Source organism: Haplochromis burtoni, unplaced genomic scaffold (genome assembly GCF_018398535.1).
Source record: "Haplochromis burtoni strain Fernald_Lab_line unplaced genomic scaffold, NCSU_Asbu1 Contig_42, whole genome shotgun sequence".
Taxonomy (NCBI): domain Eukaryota; kingdom Metazoa; phylum Chordata; class Actinopteri; order Cichliformes; family Cichlidae; genus Haplochromis; species Haplochromis burtoni.
In genome coordinates this window covers 744,035-757,395 of record NW_024582403.1, presented here as the reverse complement: position 1 = coordinate 757,395, position 13,361 = coordinate 744,035, and the positions used below count along the sequence as shown (strand labels likewise).

Sequence of the window (13,361 nt, the reverse complement as noted above, 5' to 3'; positions counted from 1 at the left end):
ATCTGTCTCTCTTAAACCCAATGTGAGGAGTCGGGGGAGTAATTACCTGCATAATCCATTCTAGAAAATTAGATAATGCTGATTAGTACAATGGGCTACATGGGGAATAGTGGTGGGCATCACTGAATGACAGTATGTGTGTGTCTGTGTGAAAGAGAACGCTAAGAAAAAAGCTATTTGGAAAGAGGAGAGAGGGAAATCAGAGGGAAAAATGTGTTTCCTCACTAAATGATAGCTTAAGCAGGCTTAAAAGTTTTTTTGTTTTGTTTTGTGCTTCCCTCTCTCAGAAGTTTCCTCAGGTGACCTGTCCACCTCTAGTCCTGCTCGGATTAATTGTTTGGATGTGAATAATCCGGATGCGTAGATTTGATGAAGAAGGTGATGCGCTTCTTTCTTAACCTTTGGGCTGCTGTTGCTTGATTGCACTCATGATTTCCATTATGTCTCAAACTCTGCTCGATGCTTCAAGTGTAAATTTATGGAGAATGAACTGAGAGAGTAAGGACCGTTTCAAACGCTGGAAATATAAGAGCTTCTGCAACTTCTCTGAACATTCATCCATTTTCTTAACCAGTTATTCAATTCAGGGTTGTGAAGGTGTGGAGCCTATCCAGACTTTTAAAAGACAAGAGGCAGGGCACACGCTGAGCTAACGCAGAGAGACGGACAACTGTTCACACTCACATTCACACTTATGGCCAAATTAGACAAGCAAGCTAACAGGCATGTCTTTGGGCTGTGGGAGGGAAAACATGCAAACTCCGCACAGATCTTTGGTTCATGTTACAGCTTAAATTTTGTATTATTTCCCATTGGTTAGTTAGCAATAGTAAGCAGAAAGGGGTCACTTTCAGAGTAGAAGTCATCCAGTATTATAGTGGGTAGAAATGCTTTTTTAAAAATCTGGGCTTTTATTTTGAAAGGCATATGTATTGCGATATAACAGACATGAGACCACTAACCCTAAGACATTAACTTGTCGGCTATTTTGGACATGTGACAGTCATGGCGGGAGTTAGTCAGTCGCACAGGCCTAGAGACTGGTCGTGAGGGGAAAAAGGAGTATGGCTGCGAATGGTTGCTGGCAGTCACTGGAAAAATGGTTGGTAAAGGTCCAGTCACACAGGCCGGTTACACCCCCCCATTTTTCTCTAGTGATCCACCTGTTGCTCTAGAAGGGGAACAGATAGGCAAAAACCTCGTTGTTTGCTTGTATGCTAGTCACAGACTAGTCTGCAAACACTGTCCAGCTTTTCTCTGAGCTGTTGACTGTGAAGAGCAACGCACAACAGAAATGGGGACTGTTTGCCTTGAAATTAAAAGTTGGGCTTTTTGATACATTGATAGTACATTTCATGGTACTTATGGAGTATATGCAGACAAACATGAAAAACTACAGGCAACCATGGCAATCACTAGCAGGATTTGAGTGCAGCACATTCTTTGCAACCACTTTTTCCAACTAAAGCCAGCAACCGCCAGGAACCACTGCTAACCAATCGGGGGAATAGACATTTACACCATTTAACCCTATAGAAATTAAAACAAATCTCATTAGAGTAATAAAGTGGCACTGGCGTTTTGAATAGCTAGCTAAACATAACAACAGTACTTAATCTACCCATGTTTTTTTCCCCTAACTCGTATTTGGGGGGCATCCTTGTGTTTTTGCCCCCGACCATTATTCTGTCCTTTAAATGACTGCTGGATAATATGTAGCGCAAAAGTAGCACAAGTAGAAAACATATTTTATCACTTTTAAATTTAAAGAGTTGACATTAAATTATTTCCCTTTTTTTGGTGAAACAAAACACGAAGAGTTACGATGAATGAAAGACAAAACATATGAAATGGATCCTATTTCTTCTTTTTTGTTGATTTGAAATCAGTTACCTTCCAAAATGATCTGAAATCAATTCCAGTAAGACAGCTAACAACTGAAATAATTCATTTATCATAACAACAGATTGGTGTGTAACATCAAGGCTCATCACTCCCCACAAATATGCTTTATATTAAATTAGGGAGTGACGAGTACAATCCCCCTGGAGCTCACAGGTGGATCCTGGGGGTGATGGAGGGGTTTTAAACAGCAGGCGGTGAAGCAGAGCTCAAGTCAGACGGGCGTTTTGTTGGGCGAGACGGTAAATTTTGCAGCTTAAACAGATAAATATCCAAATTCGGATGGTGTGTTTGGTATATGACGTAAGGTGGCAGGGAAGTAAGTGTGCATGATGCATTGCAGCTTGCCTGAACTAGCTTGCAGGCTTCTCACCATTAATCAACAGATTGCAATTAACAGCAGAAATGTCTGGCCTCATCACCACCACAGCTGCCCGTCATAAATGTATAGTCTGCTGAAATTAACTGTAGAGCCTGGCTTAGTTTCAGTCAAATGACAAATCAAACATTTGAACAAATGTAGAACAATGCATTTCAGAGCGCACTGACAGCAGATTACTCCAGGATCTATAGTGTGTGGTAATAGGCTGTATTGGATAATAGGATGTCTGTATGTGGCCTTAATTGAAGCTCTGGAGCTGCCCTCTGGCTAACCCACTAGTTATCCAATGCAGTTTCTGTCTTACTGGAAACCCTCCATGGATGCCAAGACCGACTGTGTCCGATTCTACAGCGCCGGATTAATGGCTGTTTGATCAAGTTCAAAGGCAGAGCTGCTCTGGATAAACTCATTATAAACTGCGCCGAAAGACGGCTTGGCCACACTGTCGTACTGTACGTGGAAAGGCTTTAAATACCAGGTCTTAGTTGGTCCAGGTCCATTCTGGGCAGTCCTGTAAATAACAGGTAAGCTGGAGCCAAGAGTCAAAAGTAGGCAGGGAGACATTTTTATCTTGCTCTAGCTTGGATATTTCTGGTGTGTTACGCTGGTAATCCTCCAGTTACTCGACGTGTTGATTTAGATGGCGTCTTTGGCGGGAAGTGGACGTAACTGTAGCGTTCCTGCTCTGAAGTTTTGACAAATATGGCCATAATTCTCCATTTTAATTCAGAAGTCTCTGCAGGTGGCACGTCTAGTTGTTTATTCCAGCTGAGTGTTCTCGTTAAGGTGCAAGTTCTGAAAAACAGGCTGTTTTTTAAACGAAATCTTAATGCCAAGGTGTTTTTTAATAATATGCTGTGAGTTTCTGTTCACCTTAAGAAACCCATGGAGAAACAATAGATCAGAATTCAGAACCACCAAAAACAGTTCTGAGCAGATTATTTTTAAATATGTGTTGTGTTTAGAGTTTTAGGCCCGTCGTAGAACATGATAAGGCTCTTGCTGTCTGCACCTTTAGTGTGGTAGCCCTGGAAAACTTTGTCATTATGGAGTGTACGCCAAGCCCTGTGATTAGCCTCGAACTATGCGCATCAAGTGGCACCCTTCTTCCAGGCGAACCAGAAAGCAATATAAGACACATCACTGGGTTGTATCCTTGTATCCCAGCCCGTGCTTTCATATTTAATCATTACTGCAAACACGCTCACAGCCTTTAGACATAAACGTGATAACTTTAGCGTTACAGCGCGTACTTCCGTGGCACTCTTCTGTGTTAGAGAGGCTGTAGGAGCAAATGTATGCGGTCTGAACTCCTGGATGCAGTGCTTCTCAGGCCTTTGAGGTGTGAGGAGTCACATCGGTAGCAATCTTCAGCGCAGCCTGAGTGTGTTTACACCTGGATTTGTGCGCGAATAGGTGTGATTGGATTGCTGTCGCATCGTCCATGCCGCATTTTAATGCGAGGTGCAAACTGCCTAATAAACTTATCACTGTAATTGTTGTGTGTGGTTGGTGCTGCACATCGAGTGTGTCCGCATAGCTGTCGAGCGTTTTGTGTGTTTGAAGCTCGATTCATATCAGTTTGAGCCCGACTCTTTGTGCATGACTGATTGCTTTGTGTGTCTGACCACAATTGAAAAGAGATCCATCTCTCGCCTCTCTCTCTTGCTCCCCCTCTGTGTGCGACTGGGTGTCTCTATCTACTCAGTTCCACCTTAAGAGGAGCTTTAGCAGGCTGTCGTGTTTGTGTTGAAGCCAACAGGCACAATATATTACAGTCTAGGGCTTGCTGCTGAAAAGCCCGCTGGATCCTCCACTGACCTGCTGTTCTTTCCTGCTTTCCTCTTGCATTTTTTTCCACATTTAGATTAAAAACAAAGCTCTCACTCTCTCACACACACACTCTCACTCCCGTCCCCTCCTCCTTCTCCTTCTCCTCCTCCTCCTTTTTCTTCTTCTTCTTCTTCTTCTTCTTCTTATCCTCCTTCTTCTTTTCTGCGGCAGCAGTCAAGGCAGAGGCTTCAGTGTGTCACAGAGAGGGCGAAGAGGAGGAAAAAGCAGAGAAGAAGACTATTTGATCGAGCTGAATGTTTGTTTACGTTTGTGTGTTTCGCCATTGGACGGCTGGGTGAAGGGGCAGGAGGAGAAGAGGGGCGAAGAGTAGGAGAAGTGGAAGAGGCGAGCTTGTCTGGATGAAATTCTCTGTGTCATGTCACTACGTGTGGACCCTGACTGATCACAGGGTGAGGAGAAGGCTGAGAGACGCTAAGGAGGAGAAACTGAGACTTTCACTGTGGAAAGGACAAGAGAGGAGGAGGAGGTAAAGTCCGCTGCTCCGTTTTGTCATGATATTATCGGATGAAGGAATTGACAGACTTCTTCTTCAGTTGTGCGTCAAGAGGAATATGCAGTAAAAGATAAATATATATATACATATATAGGGAGAGAGCGCGCGAGAAAAAGCAAAGAACAGAAGAGTAAAGACTGCTGCGTTCAACCCTGCCAAGGAGCAGGAACTGGACTTATTGACTGGTGAGAGTGTGCGGGGGTTTGTGTGTGCGTGTGTGTGGCTGTGTAACCGGTGGAGGGCAGAGGAGTGGAGGGCCAGGGGACTAACCTGGCCATCAAACGGACTGGCAGCCTCTCCTCTCCTGGGATCATGTACCCTCAGGGCAGGCATCCGGTATGTACCTCCTTATGTCTTCTTTACCTGTCTGTCTCTGTCTCCCTTTTTATGTCTCCGATTGCATTGTCACTTTTTTTTCTTCAGTACGTCTCTTATCTTGCGTCTTTCTGATTTCTTTTTTTAATTTCCTGCTGGTCTTTCCTTACGTCCCTTCTCTTCTCAACTCTCACCTTGTTTATGTGTCTGTGTCCTTCTGTCTGTCTTTTTCTGTCCCTCCTCCTTAGTTTTACTGTAACATGAGGAGTGAGACGTGATGGGAGGGGAGGGGGATGTTTGGGCTAATAGATCCCCTGTTATGCACACACACACACACACACACACACACACACACACACACACACACACACACACACACACACACACACACACACACACACACACACCTCTGTCATCTGTAACCAGGTGCCTTTGAGATCTTGTTGATAATTGGCAATGTAGGTGGCACATAACTGAATCTGCACCTTTCAGTGTGCATTTGTGTGTGTGTGTGTGTGTGTGTGTGCATGTGTGTGTGAAAGACCATCAGCTGTCTATTTGCTCATTTCTGTTGTTAAGCAAACACACACAGACGCCCAGACACACACACACACACACACATGCACACACATGCACACACATAGACATAGGCCATTTAATTTATAGTTAAATTCTACTTAATTCATTTCCATTACAACTACGAAAGGTCATGAGTGCACAAGTACTTCCCCTTAATACCTCTTTAAAATCCCTCCTTCAGTTTCACCCTCCACCACCAGTAAGAATTCGCCGTTAATTTACCTGCCGGGGTAAAATAAAGGTTAAATACGTAGACTAAAAAGCACAGAAGGATGAATGACAGCTTAGGCTCAGTTTGGCTTAGGCCATTCGTTTCACAAGGGCCCTGGTCTGGTTGCTATAATCAGATTTGGTTGTCAGTCTCTTTGTATCTGCTACAAATGGGTCAGTGGCCACTTTGCCTCACAGTCAGCCAGCAAGCCAACCACTCAGTCAGTCAGCCAGCCATCCAACCAGCCAGCCAGCTATCACACAGAATTATGAATGACATTTCCACAAGAGGAAGGCATGAGGAATCAATTATACGTACAGAGAGAATGCTAATAAGGCAGCAGCGGGAAAAGAAGGGAGAAAAAGACGCTGGAAGAAACAGAGGAGTAAATACAAATGGAGAAAGTGAAAGATGTAAGAGCCAAGAAGAAGGAGGAGGGGGGGCAAAAAAGGCTAGAAAGAATTCTTTAAAAAGGCACGGCTGGGGGTGGAAAGCGAAATGAAAATGAATGAGAGATGCGAAAGAAGAATAGAGCGCGAACATTCCTCTGTTCTCTCCTTTAGAGACGAATCAGAAAGCTTCCTGCTGCGATGCTCTGCCTTTCTGATAAAGTTCAATGCCAGATTGAGCCAACTCCAACCGATCAATAGTCTCCATCTCGCTCTTTCTGTCTCTCTCCCGTCTTTCTCCTCCTCCCTCGCTTCTTCCTCTGCGGCCCTCCTCTGCCAGAGGAACTTTATTTCTGGTGTTGCTGTGAAATGTGATCTGTGGAGAGGTGCGAGGGTGCAAAGAACGGTTACGTGTGTGCGCGCATGTGTGTGGTTGTCTGAGTTTTCATGCGCTTGTGTTTGTAGACACTGTGTGAGTGTGCTCATATGCATATACACATGTGCTCAGTTCAGACTTACTTATAATTTGTACTCTTAGCTTTTAGCAGTCCGTCAGCTTTTCCACATGCAGGAATGCTAAATATTATTATTTTTCCCTGTTTTCATACTAGTTTGTTGTTTAGATACTTTAATTGTGCCTATGTGAATGGGAAAAGGTTGTAATAGGTATAAATATATACTCCCTTCAATAACATCAAGCAGGTTTCTAGGAATGAGCTTACATTTAAAAAGTGTGTTTCTAGTTTAGAGGCAGATTTCCCTTTTTTCAGTCAAACATTAGTTTCCATTCATTTAAAAGAGGCTTGAAAGTTGCACGAGTCAGATCATCTCTGACAGTAATCGCTGTATTGCCTTAATTGTTTGTGGTAAAGAAACACTTCTGTGTTGCTGTCTTTTTACACGGATCCCCATCAAACATTCTCCTCAAAAACTAGTCGACTGCATCAAACAGCTGATGAGTGTCACTGGTAAATGCAATCAGAAGCCAAACTGTAAGGAATGTGAAAGTAAAGTACGAGCTGTGTGTGTTTTTGATCACACCACAACAGTTTACGAAATCTATGTGAAACCTGTGTTACCAAGAGCTGATAATGTAACTTTGAATGGTTTCATGTCACGACCAAGTTAGGTTATGAAGTATAACTTATTTGAAAGTTTGTCTGAAGATGTCTTAAATATACTTGATTTCTTCATCTAAAGTGGTGGTTAAGTCATGATTGATGATGTGATTTTTCCTCTTCAGTCTGACATGTCGGTTTAATTCCCAACAGGCTGCCTTGAATGTGACATGCTCCGACCCATGCCTATTTGGAAGTGATGTCTTCAGATTAATGGATAAAACGAGGATGCAAGGCTTGAACTGCATCATTACTGTTGTTGTCATTTTAATTGTTTTTGGAAAAGTCAGACTTTGTTCTGGTTCCCTGGTGGGAAAGGGTTAAAAACTGAGGGTTGATTTGCCAGGCGAGCAGAGCTGTAATTGGTTCCACTGGATTTTTGTGGCAAGCGTTATCAGAACTGTGTGTACAATTTTGTGTGTGTGTGTGTGTGTGTGTGTGTGTGTGTGTGTGTGTGTGTGTGTGTGTGTGTGTGTGTGTGTGTGTGTGTGAGAGAGAGAGGGGGGGGGTTGTGCGAGGTGTGTTTCTGTTTAATGTGTGTTTTGCAGCGCGTGTGCTTTTTCTTTTAGGTGTCTATTTCCTTTTAGTGCTTTGCGAGTGTGCGCATATTTGTATTAGCTGTGTGTGAGTGTGTGTCGCCTTGTTTGTTGACTTAGATGTGTGTTTCTCAGTGTGCATTTCTCCAGTGTAAGGTTCAGTGCTGTCTTACGTGCGTTTGTGTGTAACCATATGCATGTGCTTGGCTGTAATGCTGTTAGTTTTTATTTCTCAGTTAAATGCTCAAGAACCCCTCGTTCTTCCTGTTTATTTATTTTTATGGTTCACGTTTGTTTACTTGCTGCGCATGGAATTTGGGACCAATCAGACAGCTCTATGCCAGTATTGCAGGGTGGATATGAACCCCCAAACTTTTGCATGTGTGTGTGCTTGATTTGGAAGTGGAAGTGCAAAAGGAGAGCCGTGGCGGTGTGTGTGGATGTGTGTGTATGGGCCTACAACAGTAACAATAAATATTGTCCCAGTTCGACCTCGACTGCTGCTGTGAATGTACAAGGCCTTGATTGGCTGCCACACCCCAGTGAGCCAGGGGGAGGGAAAGAAGGGGCGAAAGGGAGAGATTTCCAGTTTATTTTCCCGGTTAACAGAGATGTCAGGGACTCCTAGCTTGTAGAGGGGATCATGATTAGACTCAAACTGAAATATACACGCGTACTTATCTTCTACGTCATTATATACAGTGTATTTCACAGCCACACAAACTCTCTGCACGTTTCTTTAAAGGTGCAGAATCTACACATTTTGGCTGTGTGTTCACCTTAAGCTGCTTCCCTGTGTGTGTGCTACAAATTCTTCCTTGGATCCCACATTTGCAAAGACTCTAGTGTGGAGGACAGAAGCATATGCAATTAGAAGAGAAAGAGCAAAGCATGGTCGAGCCAGGAAGAGAAAGGTGTTGAATTTTCCACAATTGTAATAATAAAAGGTTGCAAAGAAATACTGGAGATATTTAACCACATCTATCACGATGTTACAGTTATTAAATTGTTCAATATTTGCCTTTCAATGAGTTGCCAGACAAGTAAAGGGGAAAATGTTTGTTGCAGAACTTAAAATGTACAGTCATCTCTGTGCATGTATGAAATGAGCTTGCTTCTCCTGTGGCCATGAACAGACTGACAAACTAATTGCAATAGACGGCCACAGAAAGTACGTATGACTCAGTAATGAGGCGAGAGACGCCGAAGTGTTTCTGTGCAACTTAAACTCGTTTGATGAGTGTGTGTCAGACTAGTTGAGATGACTTCATTGCGTTGGCAGTAATTAAGTAATTGTTAGTTTGTTCTGCAGACATACAAATATGCAGCGTTTGCTTTCACATGCACACACTGGCCCTGCCATTTCTTCTTCTTGCTGTGTTGGGTAGTTTGTTTTTTTCCAAACATTTGTGGCTGTAATGACATCTACGTACGGTAAACAGCACAGAGGATTGCTGTAACCTCCCACAGATGACATTCTCGCCTCCTCCCGAGACATTGTCCTTGTGTTGTTTACATTTAATTTCATTCAGCATTTCAGAGGCAACCTTCTAAATGGCAAAAAGTCAAGCAACAACAATACAACTGCAGTGAGACGACCCGCAGGATAAGCAAAAAGTCAAACAACTAACCAAGCAGCTACTCCTGATCAGCCATCAGCAGCCACCCAGATTAAGGCTCCTCTCTGATTAAAAACAGGCCTTTTTTCATCCTCAAATCCTGCGTTCTGTGTTCTTTTCTTTGCCATTAAAAGAAATGATCAGAGCGAGGCTTGGATCGAGTCCAGAGACTCATTTAGCTGCCAATCTTTCCCTTATTTGTAATCCACCTCTGGCTTAACGGCTGACTGGTGAGCTGCAGCTTTAACTGGCTTGCTTTCTGACTGACCGGTAACTCGTGGACTGACGGGCTGATTCAATGTCTATTTCACTTTAGGGCTACTGGATCACTGACTGATATTGATTAGATCTTATTGATACAAGCAGCGCATTTGATTTAGCTTGCAGTTGTGTTTTGTTAAGTTTTTTTAATTGATCCTCCTCTCGATTGCTGAAAAAATATTTTTTTTGTTCTTTATTAGCATCCACCCAGCTGGGTTATTATCTCAGAGTGAGCTGAAGCTTTACTACAATGAAATTGAAATAATTATTGTACCACGTCAGGGTTTTTCCTCGCTCAGAATGTGCCTCCGGGGAGCGACTGTGCACTTGAGCGCAATTGGTCTGTGTATAATTCTGGGACAAAGTCTTTGTTACCTGAGTTAACAGAAGTTTATAGAGTTTAAAAGAAATAAGCTTGACTATATCAAACTGTCCATATTTTTAGTACTGATGATTTTTCATATGGAAGACCAAAATATCCCAGATAGATGAAAGGAATTTCAAGCTTGAAGGATGCAATTCTGATGCATTAGATGATTTTTGTGCCGGTTCTCAGCTGGAAGCAGTCTTGATTCAAATTCTTACCGACTGTAGCTGTTTCTGAACCTCATGGAGGAGTATGTGAAAATCCAAATGTCCTACTCAGTCAGACCCCGGCATTAAACAGCCTAATCCAAAGGCTGTGTAATGACCAATTGCGCTGATCTGTGCCATTGTGAAAATGCTGCGGTTAAAAATCTGCACGCTCCTTTCAGGCGCTTTCTTCGACTAAACCACACTGAGAGTCTCCAGTAGGGGGAATGCATCTGAAGTGGATTTTCTCCTGCTGTGTGATACGTGTGAGACGAAACCGCTTCAGACAACGTCCCAACCCGTTTTCCCTAAACTGTCTGGACTGCATCTCCTTAAGTGTTAGTTTGTTAAGATTTAAGCTTTTAAAGGCTTGAAAAACCAAATAACTGTTAATAGCAAAATATGTCCCCGAGTTCTCAGCACAAAGAAAGAGCCAGAACCTCTAAACGGGACTGTTGGATGAGTGTTTTTCTCTTAGTAATAAATACTTTTGAGTGGAAATGCAGGGACAGACTTACAAAAATGAAACTCTGAGGGCTTCATAAAAACCTTGCTGATATGTAGGTACGTTACATTACCATCCTTCCCTTAAGCCTCTATGTTTAGCTTTTCATCCACACACAGCCTAAACCAAGGAGCTGTTCCTGATGTTACTGCTCACTTCAGCAGACACAAATACTCAAGCTCACACATATGCAGGCGTGCGCACAGCACACACACACATATACACACATGCACAAGGGGCACTGACACTCCTCTGCCACACTTGGCATTTCTCATCTATTCGTGTGCCTTTTTTCCTAAATATTTCACCAGCCAATTATTATTTCATGTGCTATCTGAATGTGTCTCTGCTTGTCTCAGACAGACACACAGGGGAAGGGGGGGAAAAAGAGGGAGCAGGAAGGACGAGTAAAGAGCGACAGAAGAGAAGAAGGAGGGAAGAATGAGCCCGAACAGCAAGCGAAAGGGCACGAAAAAGAAAAACAAAAGAGAAAAGTGTTCTGTGGGTGTTTTGGTTGAATGAATGCGTCCATGCATAGGCATGCCTGCTTATACCGTGCGAATACTTATGTGATGGTGGAAAGTGTGCCAGGGGCTAAACAGATAGGTGGAGGAGACAAGCAGACAGAAAGAATCATTTCATTCCCAGACCTGAATCTGTTTCACAGTTGCCTCTCGTGCAGCAGCTATCGGTGCTGGAAGAACAGGCAGCAGCTTGAACAGAAGACAGACAGGCAGAGAGACTGACACAGACGCAGGCTGACCTGATACCTGGCAATTTAAAAAAATTACTGAAAAAGTACAGAAAACAGACGTGAATTGAATAGTTGGAAAAAGTATTCATGCGCAAATTCACAGTCTTTAATACTTTTCCCACAAAAAACGAGTGCCCGTGTGTGTACCGTGACATTGACTAGTGACATTTACTGAATGACAGTTTGTAAAGGCTACATGAGATTTGACGATGCTGAGTTTTTCACCTAAAAAAAGAGAAAGAAATGATTAAATTAATTAAAACACCAGAGTAATGTGTGTCTTTATTCTGTTTGTAGTATCCACACTCAAATTGATGCTGGCACCAAACATGGGTGGCGTGATTCACGTCCCGCAGTTGGTTTTTCTTTTATTTTGACTGATATGATGGTGCAAGGTAGTTTGTTTGCGCCTGATGGAAATAAGCAGGCATAGAAACAATGCAGGATTTCAATTATTTAAGAAACTGCTTTGTAAATATTTTATGATATTTCTGAAGAAGCACATTACTGCCACTTGTATCTCTTCAGTCAATGCCCACAGCTCATGGCAGTAGATGAGGATAGGAAAATAGATTGACCAGTAAATCAACAGAGCGCTAAAGCATCCGCATCGCTGCAGATGCCGCAATGATCCTCCTATCAATCTTCCTCTGGATTCTGCCTGGAACTCATGAAGCAGCAGGTTTCCGGTCCAGATCATGCAAATCCACCAATTTTACTGCAGATTGGAGTTGCTCATTCTTACTCGCTCACCTCCAGAGGGTCCCAGTTCAAGCTGGAGGTCAACATCAACCTTCAGAAAGTCAAGACACCAGCCCACCAAAACTGGGCCTCACCTAGAAAATCTGTCAGGGCTGAGGGTCGTTGCGTCCTTACAGCCCTTGCAGTCAAACTCCTGACAGGTGGATCAGTTGACAGACAGGTAATAGTTGCGTCCAGCAGGTGGGTCCCTCCCCCGTGCCGTCTCGTGACACGGTAAAATAGGCTTCAACCACCACTCCCCTCCCCTCGCTTCCTACCATATACATAATCCTTCCTAATTCTCTGCTTACCCGTGCCAGCTCGTCCAAATTGTGATTGACTGCTGGCCCACATGGTGCATGCGTGCATGTGTGTGTGTTTATGCACAAGTGACCTTTATTTCTCTTCCTCTCCCCTCTTCCACCTCCACCTCCTAGATTAACTGGATCAGTTTTGGGTTTCAGGATCCCCTATGCTGGATGATATGGTGCTCTCTCTGAAACGCACACAGACAGTCACACATAAAAACATGGGAGGCGTTAGGCTGTTTTTTGGCTCATCGTGACGCCCTACTGGACCCCTAACAGTCTGGTCTGCCATCTGTCACAATATAGGAGAGAAGGCTCACACATACACTCAAACAACAGTGTTTGTTTGGTGTACATAGAGCATTGCTTGCTGATGCTTCTCTCGCAGAAGTTCAATCTTACTCTTACTGGCTTAAGTGTCCTTGAGTAAGACACTAAGTCTCCTGTTATTACATTTAAGCATGAACTATTTTCATTCCAGCTTCCCATGCTGGTCTCTTCATTCTGACAGAAAGAGCTCAGCGCAAGCGTGGAATATTTCTCCTTTTGCCTCAGGACCTTATAACTTTTTTTTTGTTGTATTTTTCATTTCCTTTTTCGTGCATAAGAAGCTTTATCGCTCCAGGCTCTTTGAAACTCATTCAAAAAGGTGCAACTGGCAAATCAAAAGTAAGACATTTTTCGAGTTTTTGTCCAGCAGATGAAAGGATTCAGGTCTCTCTCATCAGCGCGCTGCACAGGACGCCGTGGCGACACCAACGGTTGTGACTCGCAGATCTCTTGTATAATCCCGATCTGTGACTATGGGCTTTATTATGTGA

The 13,361-nt window shown here is 43.3% G+C and overlaps 1 protein-coding gene across 3 annotated transcripts in view; it reads left to right on the top strand.

The window, feature by feature from the left end:
• The first annotated feature begins 4,024 nt into the window (after positions 1-4,024).
• The window catches only part of tle2b (TLE family member 2, transcriptional corepressor b), a 78,103-nt gene continuing 68,766 nt past the window's right edge, over positions 4,025-13,361 (top strand). For 2 of the 3 annotated variants that reach the window (XM_014333144.2, XM_005920815.3), the window contains exon 1: positions 4,027-4,967. In XM_014333144.2, the coding sequence (XP_014188630.1) occupies positions 4,944-4,967 (24 nt within the window). In that variant the 5' untranslated portion in view covers positions 4,027-4,943. Of the gene's footprint in view, positions 4,968-13,361 lie in introns of all 3 variants that reach the window. The other variant, XM_014333145.2, reaches the window with a different exon arrangement.